General features: G+C 40.3%; 1 protein-coding gene across 1 annotated transcript in view; it reads left to right on the forward strand.

Moving 5' to 3' along the window:
* The window catches only part of LOC308099849 (uncharacterized protein), a 266,481-nt gene that overhangs the window by 51,785 nt on the left and 192,779 nt on the right, over positions 1-21,917 (forward strand). The window contains exons 12-14 of the mRNA XM_080448669.1: positions 1,034-1,078; positions 8,808-8,861; positions 19,035-19,088. Coding sequence (XP_080304795.1) covers positions 1,034-1,078; positions 8,808-8,861; positions 19,035-19,088 — 153 coding nt within the window. The remainder of the gene's footprint in view (positions 1-1,033; positions 1,079-8,807; positions 8,862-19,034; positions 19,089-21,917) is intronic.

Raw genomic sequence — 21,917 nt, forward strand, 5'->3', positions numbered from 1 at the left:
TCTGTAGTAACTGTTCCCGAGGTTAAATAAAATGTAGGCACCAGTCCCAGGCGGCAAACAGTTTTTCTTGCAGGAACTTTGGTATTGCGAGTGCATTTGTGCGCTGGCACCACTGCAGAGTAAGTGCATTGTTCGGCGCTAAGCCTCAGCTCAGAGGAGCTCACAGTGAGTTGTGGAGTTTGGGGATTTTACAGACAGGCAAGGAAATTCATTGCACCATAAACCCGCACCACCAACATAAGGAGGTCCTGAATCCTTCCATGATATAACCTCATGCATAGATCCAATTAAGGGAAATCCATTCGTTTAAAGACCAATTTTTTTCCCTTCTTCTTGGTTTTGGATATAAATGCAATATGCACATTAACCTACTGCAGAGCAAACCTAATGTATGACTAAATTAATCCATGAAGACCTGGAACGCATCTGTGTCATTTTTAGATTTGAGCTAAAAAGCCATATTTGACACTTTTGGCTGATCTACAAGCTCATAGCGCGGCACCGAGTGCCGCGCTATGAGCTTGTAGATCTGCTATTTTTTTTTAATCGTGAAAATGTGTGCAAATCTTTGAATATATATATATTTTTAAAGCGAACATTTTTAACTCAAATATTTGCTTCTGGGGGTCCCTGGAACAAAATATTTTGAGATGGGGTTCCGCGGCCAAATACATATAATTTTGGCGGTCCTTGACATGAAAAAGATTGAGCACCACTGATATAGAAACATAAGTTTTTCAGAATACTGTTGGGATTTAGGAGACATGTAGAATCGGCTTCAGGTCTTAATGGGTTAATTCAATAGATTTTTCTTTTATTTTTGTATTTATTTACAGTCATAGTAAACCTCTTTCTTCATGATTCTTGGATGGGTGATTTGGAATGATGCCAAGCAGCCACAACCACTTTTATCCCAACAGAAATAAATTGTGATGGAAAAGGCGTTATCCCGGATCATTCCGTATGGCACACTCTGTGAAAGTCAAAAAAGTGTGAACTTTTCCCTTTTTTTTTGCGATTCTTGTCATTGCAGGGGGAGGTCGGAGCAGAAGGGCAAAAGGGAATCGATGGGGAGAGGGTAAGCGTGCTATCTCCGTCCGACATATCTTCCATACATAGCACATCAGCCAGATCTGGTTTCATCAGGGAATCAATTCTTATGGGCTATTCGTTTTCTGTTCATCTTGCGTGATGCCCTCGGGGCAGAAGTGAGGTAGATCTTTTTTTTCTCCTCCTCTCAATGTGGGTGGCTGTCATATTCTGAAGTGGATTTTCTGAAGTGTGGTCAGGGGGCTGCCATGTCCTTCTCCGGTAGATTTTAATTGATACAGCATATGTAGCACAGAACCTGCATGTTGATGAACCACAGTACGTTTTTTTTTATAACCTCAAAGCTGTTCTGGGCCATTTGGATTTTTACAACGTTGCCCTATCTCGGAATTACTATAGCAATGAAACCTACACCATATTGTACTGGGATATTATTCAGGGTGAAGGCAATACTGGGGGGGGTGAATTAATCCATTATGACCGGGAACGCATCTGTGTCATTTTAGATTTTTTTGGGCTATTCAAAAATAGCAGATCTACAAGCTCATAATGTGGCACTGAGTGCCGCGCTATGAGCTTGTAGATCTTCTTTTTATTTTATTTTATCGTGAACATTTGTGCAAATCTTTGAATATATATTTTTTAAGCGAACATTTGTAACTGTCAAATGTCTCAACAGATGTCTTAATTTTTTAGAAAACCTATTCAGTAGTGCTCAAAAGTTTTCATGTCAAGGACCCCCAAAATTATATGTTTTTGACCGCCGATCCCCATCAAAATATGTTGTTCCAGGGACCCCCCCCCAGAAGCAAAGATTTGAGTAAAAAAATTTTTTTCAAAAATATATTCAAAGATTTGTTCAAGATTTTTCAAAAATAGCAGATCTACAAGCTCGTAGCGCGGCACTCTGTGCCACGCTATGAGCTTGTATGTCTGTGATTTTTGAATAGCCCAAAGTATAAAAAATAATGGTTATTGCTAAAAATCTGAAAATTATGACACAGATGCGTTCCCGGTCTAAATGGGTTAATTTGACCATTGGTTGTGATAAAGAAGATCTCAAAAGATTCATTATTTCCTAACAGGGGTCTTACTGAATACATTAACTTACCAGCGTTCTAAACCGGGAGCAAAGCACGCCCGTGTCCCTGTATACTAATGGGTTAGCTGGACCAAAGGCTGTTTCATATCCTCCTTTCTTGTGTTGGTTGGTGGCTGAGCAGATGGTCAGTTTTAAAGTGGTTTAACCCGTTGAGACCGGGGGAACGCGTCTGGTGTCTTTGGGCTATTCAAAAATAGCAGATCTACAAGCTCATAGCGCGGCACCGAGTGCCGCGCTACGAGCTTGTAGATCTGCTATTTTTGAGAAATCTTGAACATTTGTGCAAATATTTGAATTTATATGTATATTTTAAAGGGAACATTTGTTACTCAAATCTTTGCTTCTGGGGGTCCCTGGAACAAAATATTTTGAGGTGGGGATCCGTGGCCAAATACATATCATTTTGGGGGTCCTTGACATGAAAAAGTTTGAGCACCACTTTATAGAAACATACGTTTTTAAGAAAACTGTTAGGATTTAGAAGACATTTGTAGAATCCCCCAGAAACAAAGATTTGAGTTACAAATGTTCGCTTTAAAAAATATATATATATTCAAAGATTTGCACCAATTTTCCCGATAAAAAAAAAAATGCAGATCTACAAGCTATTATTTAATATTTTTTTGAATAGCCAAAGAAATCTAAAAATTGAACACGGATGCGTATACCCGGTCTAAATGGGTTAACCCATTGATACCTGGAACGCATCTGTGTCACTTTAGATGTCTTTGGCTATTCAAAAATAGCAGATATACAAGCTCATATCGCGGCACCGAGTGCCGCGATATGAGCTTGTAGATCTGCTATTTTTGAAAAATCGAGGGAAAATTTTTCTTTTTTTTTTTTCCATTTTTTTTTTAGGATTTAGAAGACATTTCTAGAATCTTCTCAGGTCTTAATGGGTTAATAAAGGGACCTGTTTTCATCACCATTCCCTCACTGAACAGAGCTATTGCCAGAGAAACCTGCTTCCCTGGCACGGGCCGCGGTGCCTTCGCCACGTCCAAAAAAGAAACGCTGATCCAAATGCTGAGTGTTCATGGGAGAGGAAGTCCAACAGCAAAACCAGAAGCTAGTCCACTGGCCTATATTGTGCTGAGCCCAGTCAACAATGGCCCACAATGTTTCCCTAAATAAATGAACGAATGAATGAACACAGTTATATGCAGAGTCTCTAGACCACTTAACCCAATGGTTCTCAAACTTTTTCATGTCAAGGACCACCCAAAATTATATGTATTTGGCCACGGGACCCCCCCCCCCCCCATTTCAAAATATTTTGTTCCAGGGACCCCCAGAAGCAAAGATTTCAGTTACAAAATGTTCGCTTCAAAAATATATATATATTCAAAGATTTGCACAAACGATAAAAAAAAAAACCCCAGACCTACAAGCTCATAGCATGAGCTTGTATGTCTGTGATTTTTGAATAGCCATAGTATAAAATATGGTTAAAGTGGTTCAAATGATTGTGACACTACATATTAACTAATTTTGCTGGGGACCCCCTGGGGGGGAGGGGGGGGGGGGTGCGTGGCCAAATACATATCAATTTGGGGGTTCTTGGCACGAAAAAGTTAGAGAACTACGTATTTATAAGTACGCATTTTTAGTATCGGCCTCAGCAGGGTTAAGGCCTGGAGACATTGACCGGGGGTCCGAGGGGGTTCGTACTTGGTCCCCTCCTTCATTCACTCCACACCGAATTGTCTTTTCTGATAATAGCCGATTTACAATATCAAATTGTGAGCTCGTATATCACCTATTTTTGGCGACACCGTCGTACTACAGAGTACAAGTTAAGCATTACTCATGGGGCTATGGTGTTATGTCATTACACTGTACTTGGTCTCCTCCTTTTTTCACAATGCGTTGTGAGCTTGTAGATCTGATATGTTTTGCGGAATGATCGCCTATTATGAGAACAGGGACTCTATGATTCACGGGGTGAAAGAGTTTTTTTTTTTTAAACTCTTTATTTTTCAGAAGTTTTATCAGACATACATACATACATACATAAAATCAAATAGTACACAAAAATAGTAAAAATAAAAAAAGAAACATACAAAAAAAAGAACAAGAGAAAATAAAAAGAGGTCATGGGAACATTTGGTACCAGTAATAAGATTGAAACATGTTAGCAGGATTTTAAGTACAATATACCATAGGAGGACAACCAGCCGTCATCAGAGATCTGGCACGCTATCTAAATAGTCCAGCCATTTCCCCCATCTTTTTTCACCCAACTCCTTTTGGAGCCTCAGAGAGTAGGTCATCTGCTCTAAGAGATGCAATTGTCTCACAATACTGACAAATAGTCCCATAGTAGGGCAGTTTTTCTGCAACCAGTTCTTTGTAATAGCTTTTTTGCTTGCTGCAAGTAGGATCTTAAGCAAATAAGAGTCATTCGGACTCAGTCCATCCGAGGTTTGTCCAAGATACAAAGATTCAAATGTATTATCGATACTGAAACCCAGAATTTTTTAGATAAGTGTTGCTATGGGGTGAAAGAGTTTTGCTGAATATTGTGTTGTAATTTAGTCACAGTCTATTAGTCAGCTGTCTTACAGCATTGGCTCAAAGTGGGGTCCGGGGACCCCGAGGGGTTCTTGGGTGGTTACCAGGGGGTCCCCAGCTAAATTAGTTAATAAAGCGTCACAATCATTTGAACCACTTTATCCATATTTTATACTTTGGCTATAAAAAAAATAGCAGCTCATAGCGCAGCACTCGGTGCCGCGCTATGAGCTTGTATATCTGCTATTTTTTTCAAATCTCTGAAAAGTGTGCAAATCTTTAAATCTTTTTTTTAAAAGGCGAACATTTTTAACTCAAATCTTTGCTTCTGGGGGTCCTTCTGTATATGAATGGCTGGGGATGATTTTACAGTTTTTGACATGAGTGGGCATCAGTCACAGTTTAGGTGATAATCTTCCACTAGCTCAGACATGTACAACATCTCGGGCCCTATTTTTGCCGGTGCCTTACCCCATTATCCCTAAACTTCTTCGCCATTTTTTTACTATTTTTTAAAAACATTTTCAAATAGTTCAAATAGCCATTCTACAAGCTCACAACGTGTCAATGTAAATCGGCTAGTTGAACTATTTTTTTAAAATAGTAAAAAATGGCAAAGAAGTTTAGGGATAATGAGTAAGGCACCTGCGAAAGTAGGGCCCCTCATGTCTTATCTTATCTTATATTTATTTTAACAACTTTCTACCTGCCGTTACCATTTTGGGCATGTCAGTATAGATCATATGTTTCAATAATAATACAATAATAAAAAAAGAAGAAATTAAAGATATGTATTTTGTTTTATTTTCAAAACACAGCTTGTAGACTGGCTGTTTTCACTGGCGGTTAAGAAGAACTTCTACTGCTGCTAGAGGCTTTAAACATCCACTAAACTCATGTGGGAGCAGCTATAAGAGTGTGGCTATTTAGTCTTTTATACACAGTATCACATTGATTTCAAATGAAGAACACAGCCAGAATGAGTGAAACATAAAAACCGTTGGTCGTCTTTTTAACGACTTTGTTTAGTTACACAGCTGTTCCAGTCCTCCCAATCTGGCCGTAAAGATGGGGACAGAAAAGAGTCCAATGCCATTGATGATGGAATTGCTATTACCATAACTTTGCTAGCCACTGCATGTATTCCAATGGATACGTTTGAGTTTTTGTTCATGGACCATAATTATGAATTTTTAAGAATCGGCACGATCCCTCTCTCTGTGAATTGGAGCAGACTGACCAAGGTGATGGTGGTATGATCCTAAATCAATAATATCACATTTAGAACACACCCTCGGATAAGAGATATTAACTGTGCGGATCAATAGGCTTTCATAAGTCAGTGTGACTCTGACACGGATATTTGATTCAATCTAATCAAATGCCATTCTGATGCTCATGACCAGTTGCCCCCAGCAGTGGTGGACAAAGTACTCAACCCCCAGTACTTGAGTAAAAGTGTAGATACTCCTGTCCAAATATTACTCAACTACAAGTGAAAGGTCCTCAGTAAAATGTGTACTTGAGTGAAAGTAATGGAGTACTCATGGTCTAAACAATACTTGAGTATTCAGAAGTACAAATTTCAAAGCACATTTTCTTTTTAATATCAATGTATTGCTGTATTAACATTTCTTTATTTTTCCAAAACAATTAGAAGATTTTTTTTTTATCTTCGAAAAAATTGCAATAATAGTGAAAATAGCAGATCTACAAGCTCACAATGCGCTACGTAGATTTGCTTTTTTCACTGTATTTGTACACATAATGTACTTTTCCCTTCCTAGAAATGAAGTGGGGTCAAAAGTACAATATTTGTCTTTGATATGTTGTGGAGTGAAACTCAAAAGTATCCAAAAAATACTCAAGTAAAGTACAGATACTCAAAAAATGAATTTAAGTATATAGTACTCAAGTAAATGTACTTTGCTACTGGCCCCCACTGTGGGGCCTCGGCAGGTGAAGTTAATTTGATCCTGGCCGATCAAAGAGGTCAGTAAATGCAGCACTGTCCCTTAGTCAGCAAAGTTGATATGTGGTTTCAAATTATTCCTTGTCATTCTGTTTGAATTATGACAGTGTTCTAACACATTTCTCATTATGTAAGCACAGGTCTCAATGATATGACCTTGATTTAATATGGGACGTAGAACAGGGGTCTTCAACGTTTTTCAGGCCAAGGACCCCTTAGCTGAGAGAGAGATGACGCAGGGACCCCCTACTATTGGATTCATGATAATATATTTATTATGTATTTTCAGACATTTAACCACTTAAACCACTTGTACTTGGTCTGCTCTTTTTTCCCTGTGCACCAAACGTCTTCACCGAAAATAGCTGATCTACAAGCTCACAACGCGCCTGCGACGCGTTGTGAGCTTGTAGATCAGCTATTTTCGGCTAATGTTCCCCCCAGAATAGGGATGTGAGGGTTCAAGTGGTTAATATAAAAATACAAAAAATAAAGTCCATATCACAAGCCCCCCTGCAGTTTCTCTGAGGACCCCCCTAGGGGGTTGAAGCCCCCTGACGTAGAGGGTTGATTAGTATGTTGACAGCAGTCATTGTAATCATGAGGTGTAGACACGTTCAAGGACCTTCCAAATTTGAAAAGATTTTGTGCCATGGACCCCCTACGAGAAGAGTTATGTTGCATTTTTCACAATATTTAATGATTTTTCTAATAATTTTGTATTTTATTTTTAATGCGATATTCGTTAATTTAGCTGGGGAATGGGACTACCTTGAACCGCCTCAAGGACCCCTGGGGGCCCCCGGACCCCACTTTGAGAACCACCGGTGTAGACAGACAGAAAAAGAAACAAACGTTGTTATGACTGAGTGGCATTTGACCCCTTAGACAACAAGGACTTTGTCCAAAATGGTTAATTGGCTGCTTATCATTGCTGTCGGGCGGAAACCTTGTATCTCCATATTACATATTTTTTATGTTTTTTCATAAATGAATGCCATATTTTTATACTTTTTTCATATGACAGTGTCACGCTAAATAGACATCCTGAGCTTTACATTTAGAAAGCCCAAAATAATAAGCCCAAAATAGGGCTGCCAGGTTGAAAGTGTGTCCGTTGATTTTGATAATCAGGATAGAGAACTCAGACAGGATACAGATTAAACAAGTGGAATCGGAAGTGATGACGCTAAGAAATGAGCAGACAAAATTGTGACTGGAACAAAAAAAAAAAGAGTACTCTCTCCTGATTGGCCGAAATGGAACACAGTTTTAATTTTTTTCCCCCATAAAGTAAGAGTTTTGGACATACAAGGTTGCCACCCGTCAGCGCTGATGTGTCCTCAGTCACACTGGCAATGCGGTTTGCGTTGCCAGGTTTCTGGCTGACATACGCTCATCAAATGGTGTGAAGCGTCACGGCGCGGCTCCATTTCAGCCCTAATTGTCTTATTTCTGGAAAAGATTGTAGCCCAGTCAGTGAAATTAATATAGTGTCCCCACAGTATCTCTTTCAGTGTTTCATCAATTAGGTTTAACATAAGCTATGCTGTAGGAAGGAGGCTATAAATACTGTATGCATTGGTGGAAGAAGTACTCAGATATATATTTTTTAAGGATAAGTAACAATACCACAATAGCAAAAGTAAATTGGACTTCGTTAACAATTTGACTTGAGTAAAAGTGCAAAAGTATTGGTATTCAAAATCTACTTACAGTACCAAAGTATTAACATTTTTCAAAATTTGTCAAACGTTTTCTATAATAGCTGATCCACAAGCTCACAAGTAACGCATCGTGATGTGAGACGTTGTGAGCTTGTAGATTTGTTTTATTTAATTTTTTTTCTCGAATAACTGAAGTATAGGTCTTAATTGGTTAAGGTATGTGTTGTAATAATCATCTAAATCTGCAAAGTAACTAAAGCTGTCAAATAATTGTAATGGAATAAAAAGTCAATATTTGCTTCTGAGATGTATAGTGGAGTTGAAGTGGAATTACTCAAGTAAAGAAAAGTAAGGCAACATTGTACTTAAGCACAGTAAATGTACTTAGTTACTTTCCTCCACTGTAAATACAAGAGCTTCTCCATTAAACGCACAGTTTACTGAATGGTACCTCGGAGCATTCCTTTGTTGTAATTCCCTGCTTGTGTTTTACTCATAGGGTGCAAAAGGAGCAACTGGAGAGCCCGGCGGAGATGGAACGGCGGGAATGAATGTAGGTTGTTGCCCTCTTTGATTTGTAAACACAGCAAAGGATGTTTAAGTTGCATAAATCTCCTCGCATGCTGATGTAGGTTGGCCTATTTCATGTTCAGAGGACTTTTCTACACCCCCCCCACCCCCCACCCCCCCGTCACTACCCCCCCACCCACCCACCCACCCCACCTCTCACTAATATTAGCTCATAGTCTTTTTTTACAGCTAGTATGTTATTTAAGGATTGAGTAGACACCTGAGAGGAGAGAATTCGATGTATGAGCATGTGAGCCGGTATCGTCTTGCAGATATAAGTCCTGCGGGACAGCCCGAGCCCCACTCCGTGGTATTCTGATGGTAAATCAAGTTACACATGTGATTACATGATGTTCTCCCGTTGTGGAGTAAAAGTCATAAAGGCAGAATTTTTACTCCCTGTCTGCGCCTGCAATGTCGACGGGGTGGTCTTTTAACCCGTTAAGACCTGAGGCCGATTCTAAAAATGTTTTTTTTAAACATTACAAATATTTCAAATATTTTAAAAAATTAAAATATTTAAAAAAATATAAATATTTAAAAAAAATAAAAAAATTAAACTATTAAAAAATAAAATAAAATAAAAATGTTCCAGAGATCCCAGAAGTAAAGATTTGTTCGCTTTAAAAACATATATATATATTCTAAGATTTGCACAAAAAAATCTAAAATAGCAGATCTACAAGCTCATAGCGCGGCACTCGGTGCCGCGTTATGAGCTTGTAGATCTGCTATTTTTGAATAGCCAAGGTAATCGTAACATGACACACACACACACACACACAGATGCGTTCCCGGTCTTGATGGGTTAAAAAAAAAAAGTGCATCTGGGGCGAATCTATGTTGAAATCTGCCAACACCCTCCGCTCTTATTTAGATTAACTTTTTATAAATGATATTCAGGAGTTTCAAGGAGAGATGAGGGTGTTTATAAGATGTGTTTTTGAGCAGTTGAGCTTTGGCCCCATACTCTATATGGCGGTGTATCGCTGAGCCAATGGAAAGTCACAAAAGGCATTTCTCTCGCCGTAACCTCCCTGGCATTTGTAGGGCCGGCACTCAAGATATCTGTGTTACTTGGTAGATCCTGTTCCACGGAGATTTAAAGACTTGCCATTCAGTGTATCAACACTTTCTCAGCAGATCATTTGGAATGCCTCACTTTGACTTCACATTTCAATTCGGACCCCGTGCTCCTCCTCTCTCTTGACTGTCATGCGAGGTTTCATTTGCGGGCGATAAAAAACACCCCGCTGATCCCTCAAAAACGTCCTCCCTTATTGCATCCGCTCTGTCTCTCTGTCAAAAACAAACGGCTATGACCAGCAGCTGTTCTAGCCTAGTAAAAAAAAAAGAAAAAAAGAAAAAGGCATAAGTAAACATAATTAGGGCTGCATTTGTACATCCGTGGTGCTTTCCCTGTGTTGTGTTTATTTGCTTGCTTTTCGTTGTGCTCTTGTGCTGGGGAGTTGCCAGATTGTCTTGTGGCCCCAGCGCTATAGGAGTGACGAGACACAGTGGTGTGTGTAATTAGCACAGGCAAGTGTACACAGCTCCCCACAGCGTCCTGACCCCATGTTGCAGGAGTAGACAGACGCCCAGGCAGACACCATCAGCCTTCTCCCTCCCAGCCCCCCGTCCCTCCCCCTTGTCCTGCTCTGTCCATTTCACTGCTGCAAAAGCCCCACACTAGCTCCAGAACAGAAGCCAGCAATACATGCACAGAAAGAATAATCGTTTGTTAAATGGCTCTTTTAAATGGCTCTTTAAAAAGGCTATCACCTAAAGAACGTTTTTATTCAGTGAATGTTTCTTCACGTTCCTCATATGGTTCTATAGAGCAAGTGGTTCTCAAAGTGGGGCCCAGGGGGGGGGGGGGGGGTCCTCGAGGGGGTTCCAGGGGGTCCCCAGGAAAAGTAGTTAATATAGCATCGCAATTGTTTTATCCATTTAAATGTTCGCTACTCAAAAATAGCCGATATACAAGCTCACAGCGGGTCGCTTCGTGCCACGCTGCAAGCTTGTACATCAGCTATTTTTGAAAATGTTAGAAAAATATCAAAAATGTTTGGGGAATCTTTATAATTTAGATTTTTTTTTTTTTTTTACATAAATCTTCTCTTCTGGGGGTCCCTGGCACTAAACCTTTTCAGATGGGGGTCCACGGCCAAATATATATATATCTATGTTGGGGTCCTTGGCACAAAAAAAACGTTTGAGAACCACTGCTATAGAGCAAGGGTTCCCAAACTTTTCAGGCCGCGACCCCCTCCAAAATAATCATATTTGAACTGGGGAGTGGGGACCCCCTCGCCCTGATAAGTACTTGGAATTGTGGGCATTACATTTAGTTTGACTCGGTTTCGATACGTTTTGTGAAAATAGCCGATCTACAAGCTCACAACACCTCGCAGAGGCTTGTAGAGCCTGAGCTTGTAGATCGGCGTTTGCCTCTTTCTTACGTAATATTTGACAATGTGGCCAATTTGGTATTAAAAAAGCTCTTCAAATTTGCAACGCAGCGTGTTGTGAGCTTGTACATCTGGTGTAGAGGGGAAAAAGGAGCGGACCGAGTACAGACCCCCTGGGTGACACTGGTTGATGAAGTACAGATATAGTTTTTAAGGATTATTTTAGTAGAACCATTAAAATGAATAGGTCTGAAAGGTTCTTTCTTGGGACAAAAAATGGTTCTTCCCTGAAGAATCCTGAATTCTTTATTTTTCTGCGTGTAGCAACCCAGCCTCCCTGCTCTGTCTCTCCCTCCCTCCATTGCCACAGAACACTGGGTTGGACCCATGCGATGAGGCTAATTCTGTTAGCGTCTTAAGTGGGTTATGTTCTCGAAGGTCGAACGTAAAAAAATAAAAAAGAAGACAATAATCCTTAAAGGGATTATTAGACACTTTCAGCAGGAACTTTGAAGAAACAAATATAACCATTTTAATTATCGGTCGCTTGTTTCCGAAAGAGAATTTCCATGCTATTTCACAGATGAGTTGACATGTCTAAACAGAGTAATGTCAAAGACATATTTATTTTTTAAAGACTTGGAATTCCAGGTTCACCAAGTGATTCGGCCCCATCGCCCCCCCCCCCCTCTTGCTTTTCAAAATGATGACTTTCCCGTGTTGTTGTTTGGCTGTCAATATGTGTTTCTTTTAATAGATCTCATTATTAATGGTGCTGTGGTGGGCTCATTAAAGCAGCAATTCCAACAAAATCAGCATCAGTTCTCCTGACAGGGAAAACGTCTCTGAAATGATCAAGTGAAAAAGACGGGCTGGATTCCTTTAATATTCAGCCCATCAGTTTATATCACTCCTGTACAACAAAAGAAGCGCAGTTGAATGGAAGCCCCGTGTTTTGACAAGCGAAAAGTTAGCAACCCTGCACTGAATGACAAATACTGTAATTCACTCCACATTCCCACTGCACCAGTTTTTATATTGTCTCTGTCGGGGTGGAAACCTTGTATTTCCAAAACTGTTACTTTGTCAGAAAATTTGAAAAAATAAGCTGTGTTCAATGATTAGTTATGATTTGGTCCCAAGCTCTTGTTAATATGTTTCATTAGTTTAATATTAATAAAATCCACAGACACACTTGACCACTCTCACTTTCCTTTTCAAACATTTTCAATGGTAGCAAAAATAGCAGATCTACAAGCTCACAACGTCTCACATCACAACGCGTTGTGTGAGCTTGTACGTTGGCTAAAGAAAATTGCAACTTTTGTGTGATAGGCTGCTGTAGTATGACTAGGTAATGCATTCATTCAGGAAAAAAACATTAAAAAGTTGAAATATGGAGATACAGGTTTTCTGCCCGACAACAACGATATACAACCCAGTCGTATATCCAGTCCAGTGATGAGCACATGCTTTTTAAAATATACAGTAGACGTCGCTTGAGGGATTATAGTATTTGCCAAAGCTTTGTTCTGAAACGATGTTATATAAAACAAACTCAGAGGTGGAAAACTGCATTTCTTGCCTACTGTGGCTTTTGCCCAATGGCATTTCCACGTTGTTTTTGTTGTTATGTAGATTAAAATGGGCTTCACTCTAACCAGTGCATTCTATTTAATTGATTTCCCCCCTCACCTAGAGGGCTGGTTCAGATTATAAGTTATTTACACGGCATTCCAATAATAATAATCAGCTCAGACAGTACGGATAATTGTTGTAGTGTTAATCTCTGACCGATTTCCAAAGTTAATTTTCATATTTAAGCGGTCTTCGGTGTAATGCAATATTAGTTGGTTATTAAGTTATGGTGATTTGAGGCCCCATTAGTCTCATAATCTTCTAATTGTCTGGCAGATAATGTTTCTTGGTATTCACAATTTACAGTAATGAGTTAAATGCATTGTTGTTGTATCATGTCTTGTAAAATGACTCAAGAGCACAAAAACAGGTTATTGATTTGCGTTTATTCATGGAGTCTTGGATCAAATTCCTCCTGAGAATGCATTCTCAGCGAACCTCCACTGGGTAAATAAAGGTAACAAAAAAAAGAAAATACAAAAACATTATGAAATGTATCCTATTCTAATGGTGCATTAACTGACCAGATGTTTAGCTGGTGTTTAGTGCTTACTGTTCCAGTAATGTTAATGGTAGTGTTAATTGTGGGATCGCTAAAGCGATCACACTAATGTTATTGCCACTATTTATTATTATATCTTCCCACCGTTCTTTGACGGCTAACTAGTCCTTCATACTTTTAGCTACAAACTACATTCCAACTCTACAACGTTCGGCCTACTTAGGACATATCGGCTACCATTTGAATTTTTGAAATCATTTGTACTTTTAGAGATATTTCACTTTTTACTTCTAAAAAACTCCCATTCATTTCAATGGAGAAATTCATACTTTTAGCTAGTAACTCCGTTCCAACTCTATAACGTTCAGCCTACTTAGGACATGTCGGCTACCATTAGAATTTTTGAAATAATTTGTACTTTTAAACCTTTTGAACCTTTAGAACCTTTCAAACATTTCAAACCTTTCAAACCTTTAACATCTTTCAAACCTTTAGAACCTTTAGAACCTTTTGAACCTTTAGAACCTTTCAAACCTTTTACATCTTTCAAACCTTTAGAACCTTTCAAACCTTTAGAACCTCTTAAACCTTTCAAACCTTTCAAACCTTTAGAACCTCTTAAACCTTTCAAACCTCTTAAACCTTTCAAACCTTTAGAACCTTTCAAAGCTTTAGAACCTTTCAAACCTTTAAACCTTTCAAACCTTCAACTCTACTAACACTATCAATACTCAATACCATCAACATTCTTAGCGATCCCACACTGTTTCTTCAGGAACAGTACCTTCTAGTTGTTAGTACTGTTCATTTATCCCTTTGAGGGTTACATTTTATAACCTGACTCCACCAGATGGAAGAAGCTTTGCTTCGCCCTTGTTTCACATCCTACTTCCATCTGGGATCTCGGTATAGCCGAACCGCTGCAAGACGGCGGTCCCTTTTTTTTCAAGCTACTTGGCAGGTGATTGGATGGGACCTTCTGTCTATCACCGTCTGGGCGTGCTAACTCCAACCAATCATATTGACGTTGTCTACATGACGTATAGTAGCTGCAGGAAGTTGTAGTGGTGTTGTTCGTGGTATAGCGGCTGTGATGAATAGTGAAAGAGCTACAATGCTATAGGCGCTTCTCGATGGCGTCACACCCGGTCCCGCCAAGATCCCGCCCCGTAGCTGCCCGCTGATTGGTTCGACTGGGCGCGGGTCGGTTTAAACTCCAATCTCTGAGCGATCCCAGATGGAGGCTGTATTGTGAACTCAATGTGAACTCAATACCACCCCATCTGACGGAGTCAGGTTGTACAGTTTACCCTCAAGTCAAAACTAACGGTGTCCCGTGCTGAAATTAGCCGATCTACAAGCTCACAGTGCATTGTTGTAAGCTTGTGTAGATCGACTAATTTCGGCTAATGTTCAGGTTTATTGATATGATCAGGTTTTAGCGTTGTTTTGCATCACATGGATGCAGTGGTGGAAAAAGTACTCAAATTCTTTACTTAAGTAAAAGTACCAATACTGCAATATAAAAATACTCTGTTACAAGTAAAAATCCAAAAATAAAAAATGTACTTGAGTAAAAGTACAAAAGTATCGGCATCAAAATGTACTTAAAGTACTAAATATTTGAAAATAGCCGATCTACAAGCTCACAACGCGTCGCGATGCGACGCGTTGTGAGCTTGTAGATCTGCTATTTTCAAATAGCCTAGGTATAAAATAGGGCTAAAGTGGTTAATGTATGTTTCATTATATCATAGTTTATATCTGAAAAGTAACTAGTAACTAAAGTTTTCAAATAAATGTAGTGGAGTAAAAGTACAATATTTGCCTCTGAGATGTAGTGGAGTAGAAGTAAAAGTATTGGAAATTAGAGATACTCAAGTAAAGTACAAATACCTCAACATTTTACTTAAGTACAGTACTTAAGTAAATGTACTTAGTTACTTTCCACCGCTGCATCTGACGGAGTCAGGTTGTACAGTTTACCCTCAAGTCAAAACTAACGGTGTGCCGTGCTGAAATTAGCCGATCTACAAGCTCACAGTAAGCTTGTAGATCGACTAATTTCGGCTAATGTTCAGGTTTATTGATATGATCAGGTTTTAGCGTTGTTTTGCATCACATGGATGTTGTCGTGCTAAAGGCTACCCACTTGGTCATTTCTTGTACAGATTTGGAAATAAATTCAAATGAGTATTTTTTTCTCACTGTACTTTCAGTCACCTTGCCGAATCAGAGTGGGCGGAGGTGCTTACTGAAATCGAGAATTGTCTTTTCACATGTATAATTTGGCTAATCAGTAGAACTATTAAAGGAGAATTCCGGACATTTTAAGTGTTATCTTTGATGTCTCGTTACTCACCTACCGACGTAAACAGTGGTGTTGTTTTTTCCAGAGATTCCCCTGTCGTCATTTTTTCAACCCCCTCCGTTGTCATAATGGGAGCGCGTGGCTTAGGGAAATTCGTCTATTGTAACCGATGCAAAGTTATTTTTTTCTCTACTACTACTCGTTGTAGAGTCTCATGATAGTCAAACATGCGCTGAAACTTCCTGAGAGGCTACCGCTAACGCCGACCGATTTAACACTGGTTGCTTGTTTCTTTCCAGAACCTGGCAACTTGGTGTTGCCAGGTAGAGAAACAAGCAACCAGTGTTAAATCGGTCGGCGTTAGCGGTAGCCTCTCAGGAAGTTTCAGCGCATGTTTGACTATCATGAGACTCTACAATGAGTAGTAGTAGAGAAAAAAATAACTTTGCATCGGTTACAATAGACGAATTTCCCTAAGCCACGCGCTCCCATTATGACAACGGAGGAGGTTGAAAAAATTACGACAGGGGAATCTCTGGAAAAAAACAACACCACTGTTTACGTCGGTAGGTGAGTAACGAGACATCAAAGGTAACACTTAAAATGTCCGGAATTCTCCTTTAATACCGCCGCGTGTGAGGACAGGAGGTGGGGTGCATAGGCGTTACAATCCGAGAGGTCCTGTCTCGCACGCGGTATTTCAGGCTATAGACCCAACCCCGTATCCCCTGTCCTGTCCGACTAAAGGAGACGTCCTTGTTAACACATTGCATGCCAGTCGCGTAGATCTACGCGAACCTATTTAAAGCCGCAGCGTGCCAGTCGCGTAGATCTACGCGAACCGCCGATTCCCATGTTAAGTGCCCCAGGTGCACTTTCCGAATTTTTTTGATCCATTTCCGTTTCCGGTTTCCGGTCGGAAACAGAATTATTCGGGTTCCGTTTTTTTTCGATCGTATCCGCTTCCTGTCTGGGATCCTGTTTAAAACTCGATTTTCTCGGTTGTTGTTTTTCTCCTCGCTGATCACTGTTTACCGTTGATCGGCTGTATCTTCAAGATGGCGGCTCGCATTTGGAAACTGTTTTCGCTGGCCGTTTCTCACGGATCCGCTGTGTGTTTAGAACCAAATGAACGCGCACTTTTAACTTATTTAGCGAGGTCTGTGGCGACATGAAAAAAACAAAAAAACAACAATAAAACGCTGGCACTGGTGAGTACATTATGAGATTAAACTCTGGCATGGAATGTGTTAAGAGCCCCAAGAATTGTCACGGCCAGTGTATTTCATGAACGATAAGGTTTGAGAGGAGACTCGCGGAAGAAGAGCCAGTAATTAGTCCCGTCTCTGGTGGTGCCACGGACTTAATGTAATAAGGGTAGGTAGTCATCTCACTGCAGATGTAATTCTCTATTAATAGCCTCTTCAACTCCACACTTAACCATGACAAATTGTATTTTTTTTAGCCATTTAACCCCTTCGATCCGGGAACGCCGTCCGTGTCATTTTAGATTTCTATGGGCTATTCAAAAATAGCAGATCTACAAGCTCCACAAGCTTGTATACCGTATCTGCTGTTTTTGAAAAATCGTGATAATTTGTGCAAATCATATATTTTTAAAGCAAACATTTTCAAATCTTTGCTTCTGGGGGGTCTCTGGAACAAAATATTTTGAGATGGGGGTCTGCAGCCATATACATATAATTTTGGGGGTCCTTGACATGAAAAAAGTTTGAGAAACACTTATTTTGTCTACAAAAGACATTAAGTAGAATCCCCAGAAGCAAAGATTTTAGTTAAAAACTTTTGCACACATTTTCACGATTTTTCAAAAATAGCAGATCTACAAGCTCATAGCACGGCACTCGGTGCCGCACTATGAGCTTGTAGATCTGCTATTTTTGAATAGCCAAAGAAATGCTAAAATAACACAGATGCGTTCCCGGTCTTAGTGGATTAACTGACCCCCCCCCCCTTGTCCCCATCCGTCCCCATCCGTCCTGGTCCCTCTTACAGTATATCAAAGAGTTGCTGCTGCTGGTCTTGGCCCAAATGTGACACAACCTAACAAGGCGGGCTGCAAATTTAGCCTGTCAATAATGTGTCGAGCGTCATTCATCAGCTATCACTGGTGGGGCCATTCATCTCTCGGTCTTTATCTCAGCTGTCCGTTCGCCTTTCACTTTTCACCACCGCGGCGAAGGGGGGGGGGCTGACTTTGCCCCGGGGCTCACACGCACGGTTCAATCCTTTCCCGCTAGCCCCTGCTTGAGGGGCTGAAGGTGATGACAATCTCAGGCCTTTTTTACTCAGACCAAGGGCCATTGGGGGGCAGGGGGCTTGTTGAGCAATGTGCAGTAAGCTGCTTGTTGCATCAACTGTTGCATCATTAAAGGCATAGTTCACCCCCAAAATGACCTTTTTTTCCTATCGATTACTTACGCCATGGAGACTTAGATATTTTTTTGTTTTTGTCGCATTCCTAAGTCAATAATTTGATTTGACTAATTTGACAGCAGCGGTTCCGGTAGGAGACACAAAGAGTCTCCTTTGTGTCTCCTACCGGAACCGCTGCCGGTCATCAAATTATTGGCTTAGGAATGCGACAAAAAAAACAAAAACATCCATTAATTCAAGTCTCCATGGGGTGATTAATCGATATAAAAAAAGTCATTTTGTGGGTAAACTATCCCTATAAGGGCCGTCCACACCAAGAACGATAACTAGGAATATATTGGTTTGAAAATCGTTCATACTCAAGTGGATGGTGGAGTCCACACGCACCACATAACGCCAACGATAAAGTTGGGATCACTTTCAGAGCGATTCGAAAATTCATCTGAAGTGTCATGTTCAACACATCTCTCACGAACAAAACGCCACGCTGTACTTATCTTTATAGTTCCCATTCTTGGTGTGGTCTGCTCTTTAGTGTCGAGTGTTTGTTGACACTACACAGTAAAATTCCGATTTTAAATTGAACTCAGAGAGTGTACAAAGTACCACACAGACTCTCATGGACTCTCTGACTTACAAATGGATCTAAATCAACACTCACAATTTTACTGTGTATTCTCTCCGCATACAGTAGACAGGTATGTATGACAAATCCTACATAGCAGTCCACTGAGTGACTGTTCTGGTGGCCTTTTCCCAGAAACGGCATGCTGCCATTGGGTATGCTGGGACATTGTTCTATTCACAACAACAACCCAAACCAATCGATCAAATCCATATCAATTGAAAGACAAAAGAAACAAAAAACTCCAGCAGGTGATGTGTTTTTCCCTCCAGGGTTTGAAAGGTGAACCCGGGCCAATTGGTCCGCTTGGGCCCAAAGGAGAGAAAGTGAGTGATGCTGCCTAACGTAATGTGTAATAATGGGCTCTATGCACAGCAGCCATTTTGGAGCTCACTTCCTTCACAGGTGTTACCAATCATACTAATGAAGGCTCTGTTCCGTTCTGGTCAAACAGAGTCAAGGGTGCTGATATTGTGCATGTTGGCTCACTGGAAACACTCTGCTACATCAATGGGTCTCAAAGTGTGGTCCAGGGGACCCTCATGGTTCCTTGAGGGGGGTTCTAAATGTCCCCTTAACCCTTTAAGACCTGAGGCGATTCTTTAAAAAAAATCTAAATCCTAACAGTTTTTGGAAAAAATCTAAACATTTTTTTTTCACGATTTTTCAAAAATAGCAGATCTACAAGTTCATAGCGCGGCACTCGGTGCCGCGCTATGAGCTTGTATATCTGCTATTTTTGAATAGCCAAAGACGTCTAAAGTGACACAGATGCGTTCCAGGTATTAATGGGTTAAAAGGTGTGTAACCCTTAACTCTGAGAGTAACTCTGAGAGTAACCCATAACTCTGAGAGTAACCCATAACTCTGAGAGTTACCCATAACTCTGAGAGTGTACAAATGGAACCAAATGGACCATTTGGTTCCATTTGTACACTCTCAGAGTTATGGGGTCCTTGAAATTAAAAGGTTTGGGAACCACTGTGCTACACGAAATGGAACAGAGCCTTCATTAGTATCATTGGTAAAACCCGTGAAGGAAGTAAGGAAGAGGCCCAATTTCTTTCCAATATGGCTGCTGTGCATATAGAGAGCCTATTGGGGTGCTCAGGATCACGCTGCTATATAACACTCATCATCTTCGTGGAACAACATGTTTTTTTTGCTTTGAGGAATCTGCTTTAACTTGCATGAGCTGCAATCTCAGACTCATCGAACTCTCTCTGTCCGTTTTGTTTGAAGTGCCGCGCCGATCGCTACTCCAAACACGTCGGTCAGGCTAAATTGGACTTTTATCTCCGTCCGTCGTTGTCAAGCTTGTAGGTAAGATCTTGAGTGTTGTCCAGTGATGCTCACATCTCGATCAGATATGATATCCATCAAAAGTAAAAGCGTAGGTCCATTTGTACATTTCTTATCTCTGCAGATTGGATATCTAAGTGTCTCCTAATTATGTTTTGGATTAAAGCCAGAAAGAAAAAAAGACGGCGCCATGACGGTGAGACATTGCTTTTTGGAATGGACTTTGCATTGAGAGAATCATGTTTGACGTTGATGTCAGAATTCAGTATCGAAAACCATTGTTTTTCTTCTGAAAAGCTGAAAGTGCTCAATGGAGAAGTTCCATTGTTCTTTGTTGTAACCGATTCAGTGAAAATGTATTTGAATTAGATTCATTTTTATAACATTTTTTCGAGCTTTTCCATTCTTTCCATCTCACTGTGCGATTATTTTGCCATGGCTCGCGTTGAAATGTTTCCCTGTAATTAGTTGCTATATCCCCTGTTCTCTTTCCGTTTTTACCCCCCCACTTATTGGACGTTTTTGTTGTTGTCGTTTTTGGTCGAAGCTCAATGCATAATTGTAGGTGCGATGCACTGTCTGCCTGCCTTGAAGTTATAATGAGCTCTGTGCGTGTCTGTGAAGACAACAGAGCATCACAGGATATTTCATCCTATTTTCCGGATGGGAGGTGGAGAGTGGGAGGCAAGAGAAGGCTTTGTTTTTGTATCGAAACTGACAGAGGAAGGCAGATTTGGAAGACGTTAAAGTAATGAGGCTCTGAATATCCCGTAGCAGGCATATTTTAGGTGTAACATTCATTTAGACAACAAAACGACTGTGAACTACATGCATCTCTTTTTCTTTTTCATCCACATCAGATAAACCGGGGTATTGCCAATCGTAAAGTCCAGAGATTTGCGACTCATTCTACACAGCTTTCATAAGCTGTTTTTGCCTATAACGCAACTGCAATGCAAGTACGGGAAGATTTGAGGAAAGAATAGCGGACGCCGGTATTTGATCCAAAATAGCAAAAAAGACAAGAGCGTTTTTCATCGTCGTTCGTCTGCTTCATTCCATTATTTCCCCCTCACTTTTCATGACTGGCTGTATTATACTGTATGTCACATTCTCCAAACAATGTACTCATACCTCAGTGTTAATGCTACAGCTTTCACATCACAGTATATCACAAGCCTGTCTTTGTTTTAAGGCCTGTCACAATTAATTGCATCAGCCCACCACCTGTCCTTTGTCTGACAGAGGTAAAAGGCTTCCGACTTACAAGTAGATTTTTACGTTGGGGAGGGAGTACTGTACCGTACCGTACATGACACATGCATGGTGAAACCATGACATTTTAACATTGATTGACTGATGTTTTTATTGACACAAATGCAGATACACGATGAACATATATATATATTTTAATGTATCTGTCAAAAGGATAAAACACAAAAAAAAAAGCTTGAATCTTATTTCCATTGTGGTCCTTTGAGTGTAAATGTGTTTGGGGGGGGGGGGGGGGGGGTAGCAGAGACATTCTTACACACATTTCCCAATGTACTACACAACTGAAATAGCAAAAAGACAAACAAACAAACATGGGTACTTTAAATGGAGCCTGTTACAACTCAACTAATTCATGGTTGACGTTAACAATAGACCTAATCAACTTACCCACTTACTGTAAACCCCATTTGGTTCCAGGAGTTCCTCAGGGCTCTATGCTAGTGTATTAAATTTGTTCTGCTATTGTGGGGAAAGCTTTCGCAGGAAAATAGCCGGTCGACAAGCTTACAACGCGTCGCGCTGCGACGCGTTGTCAGCTTGTCGATCTGCTATTTTCCTGCGAAAGCTTTCCCCACAAT

The sequence above is a fragment of the Gymnoscopelus braueri genome (assembly GCF_963280865.1).
Source record: "Gymnoscopelus braueri genome assembly, chromosome: 14".
Taxonomy (NCBI): domain Eukaryota; kingdom Metazoa; phylum Chordata; class Actinopteri; order Myctophiformes; family Myctophidae; genus Gymnoscopelus; species Gymnoscopelus braueri.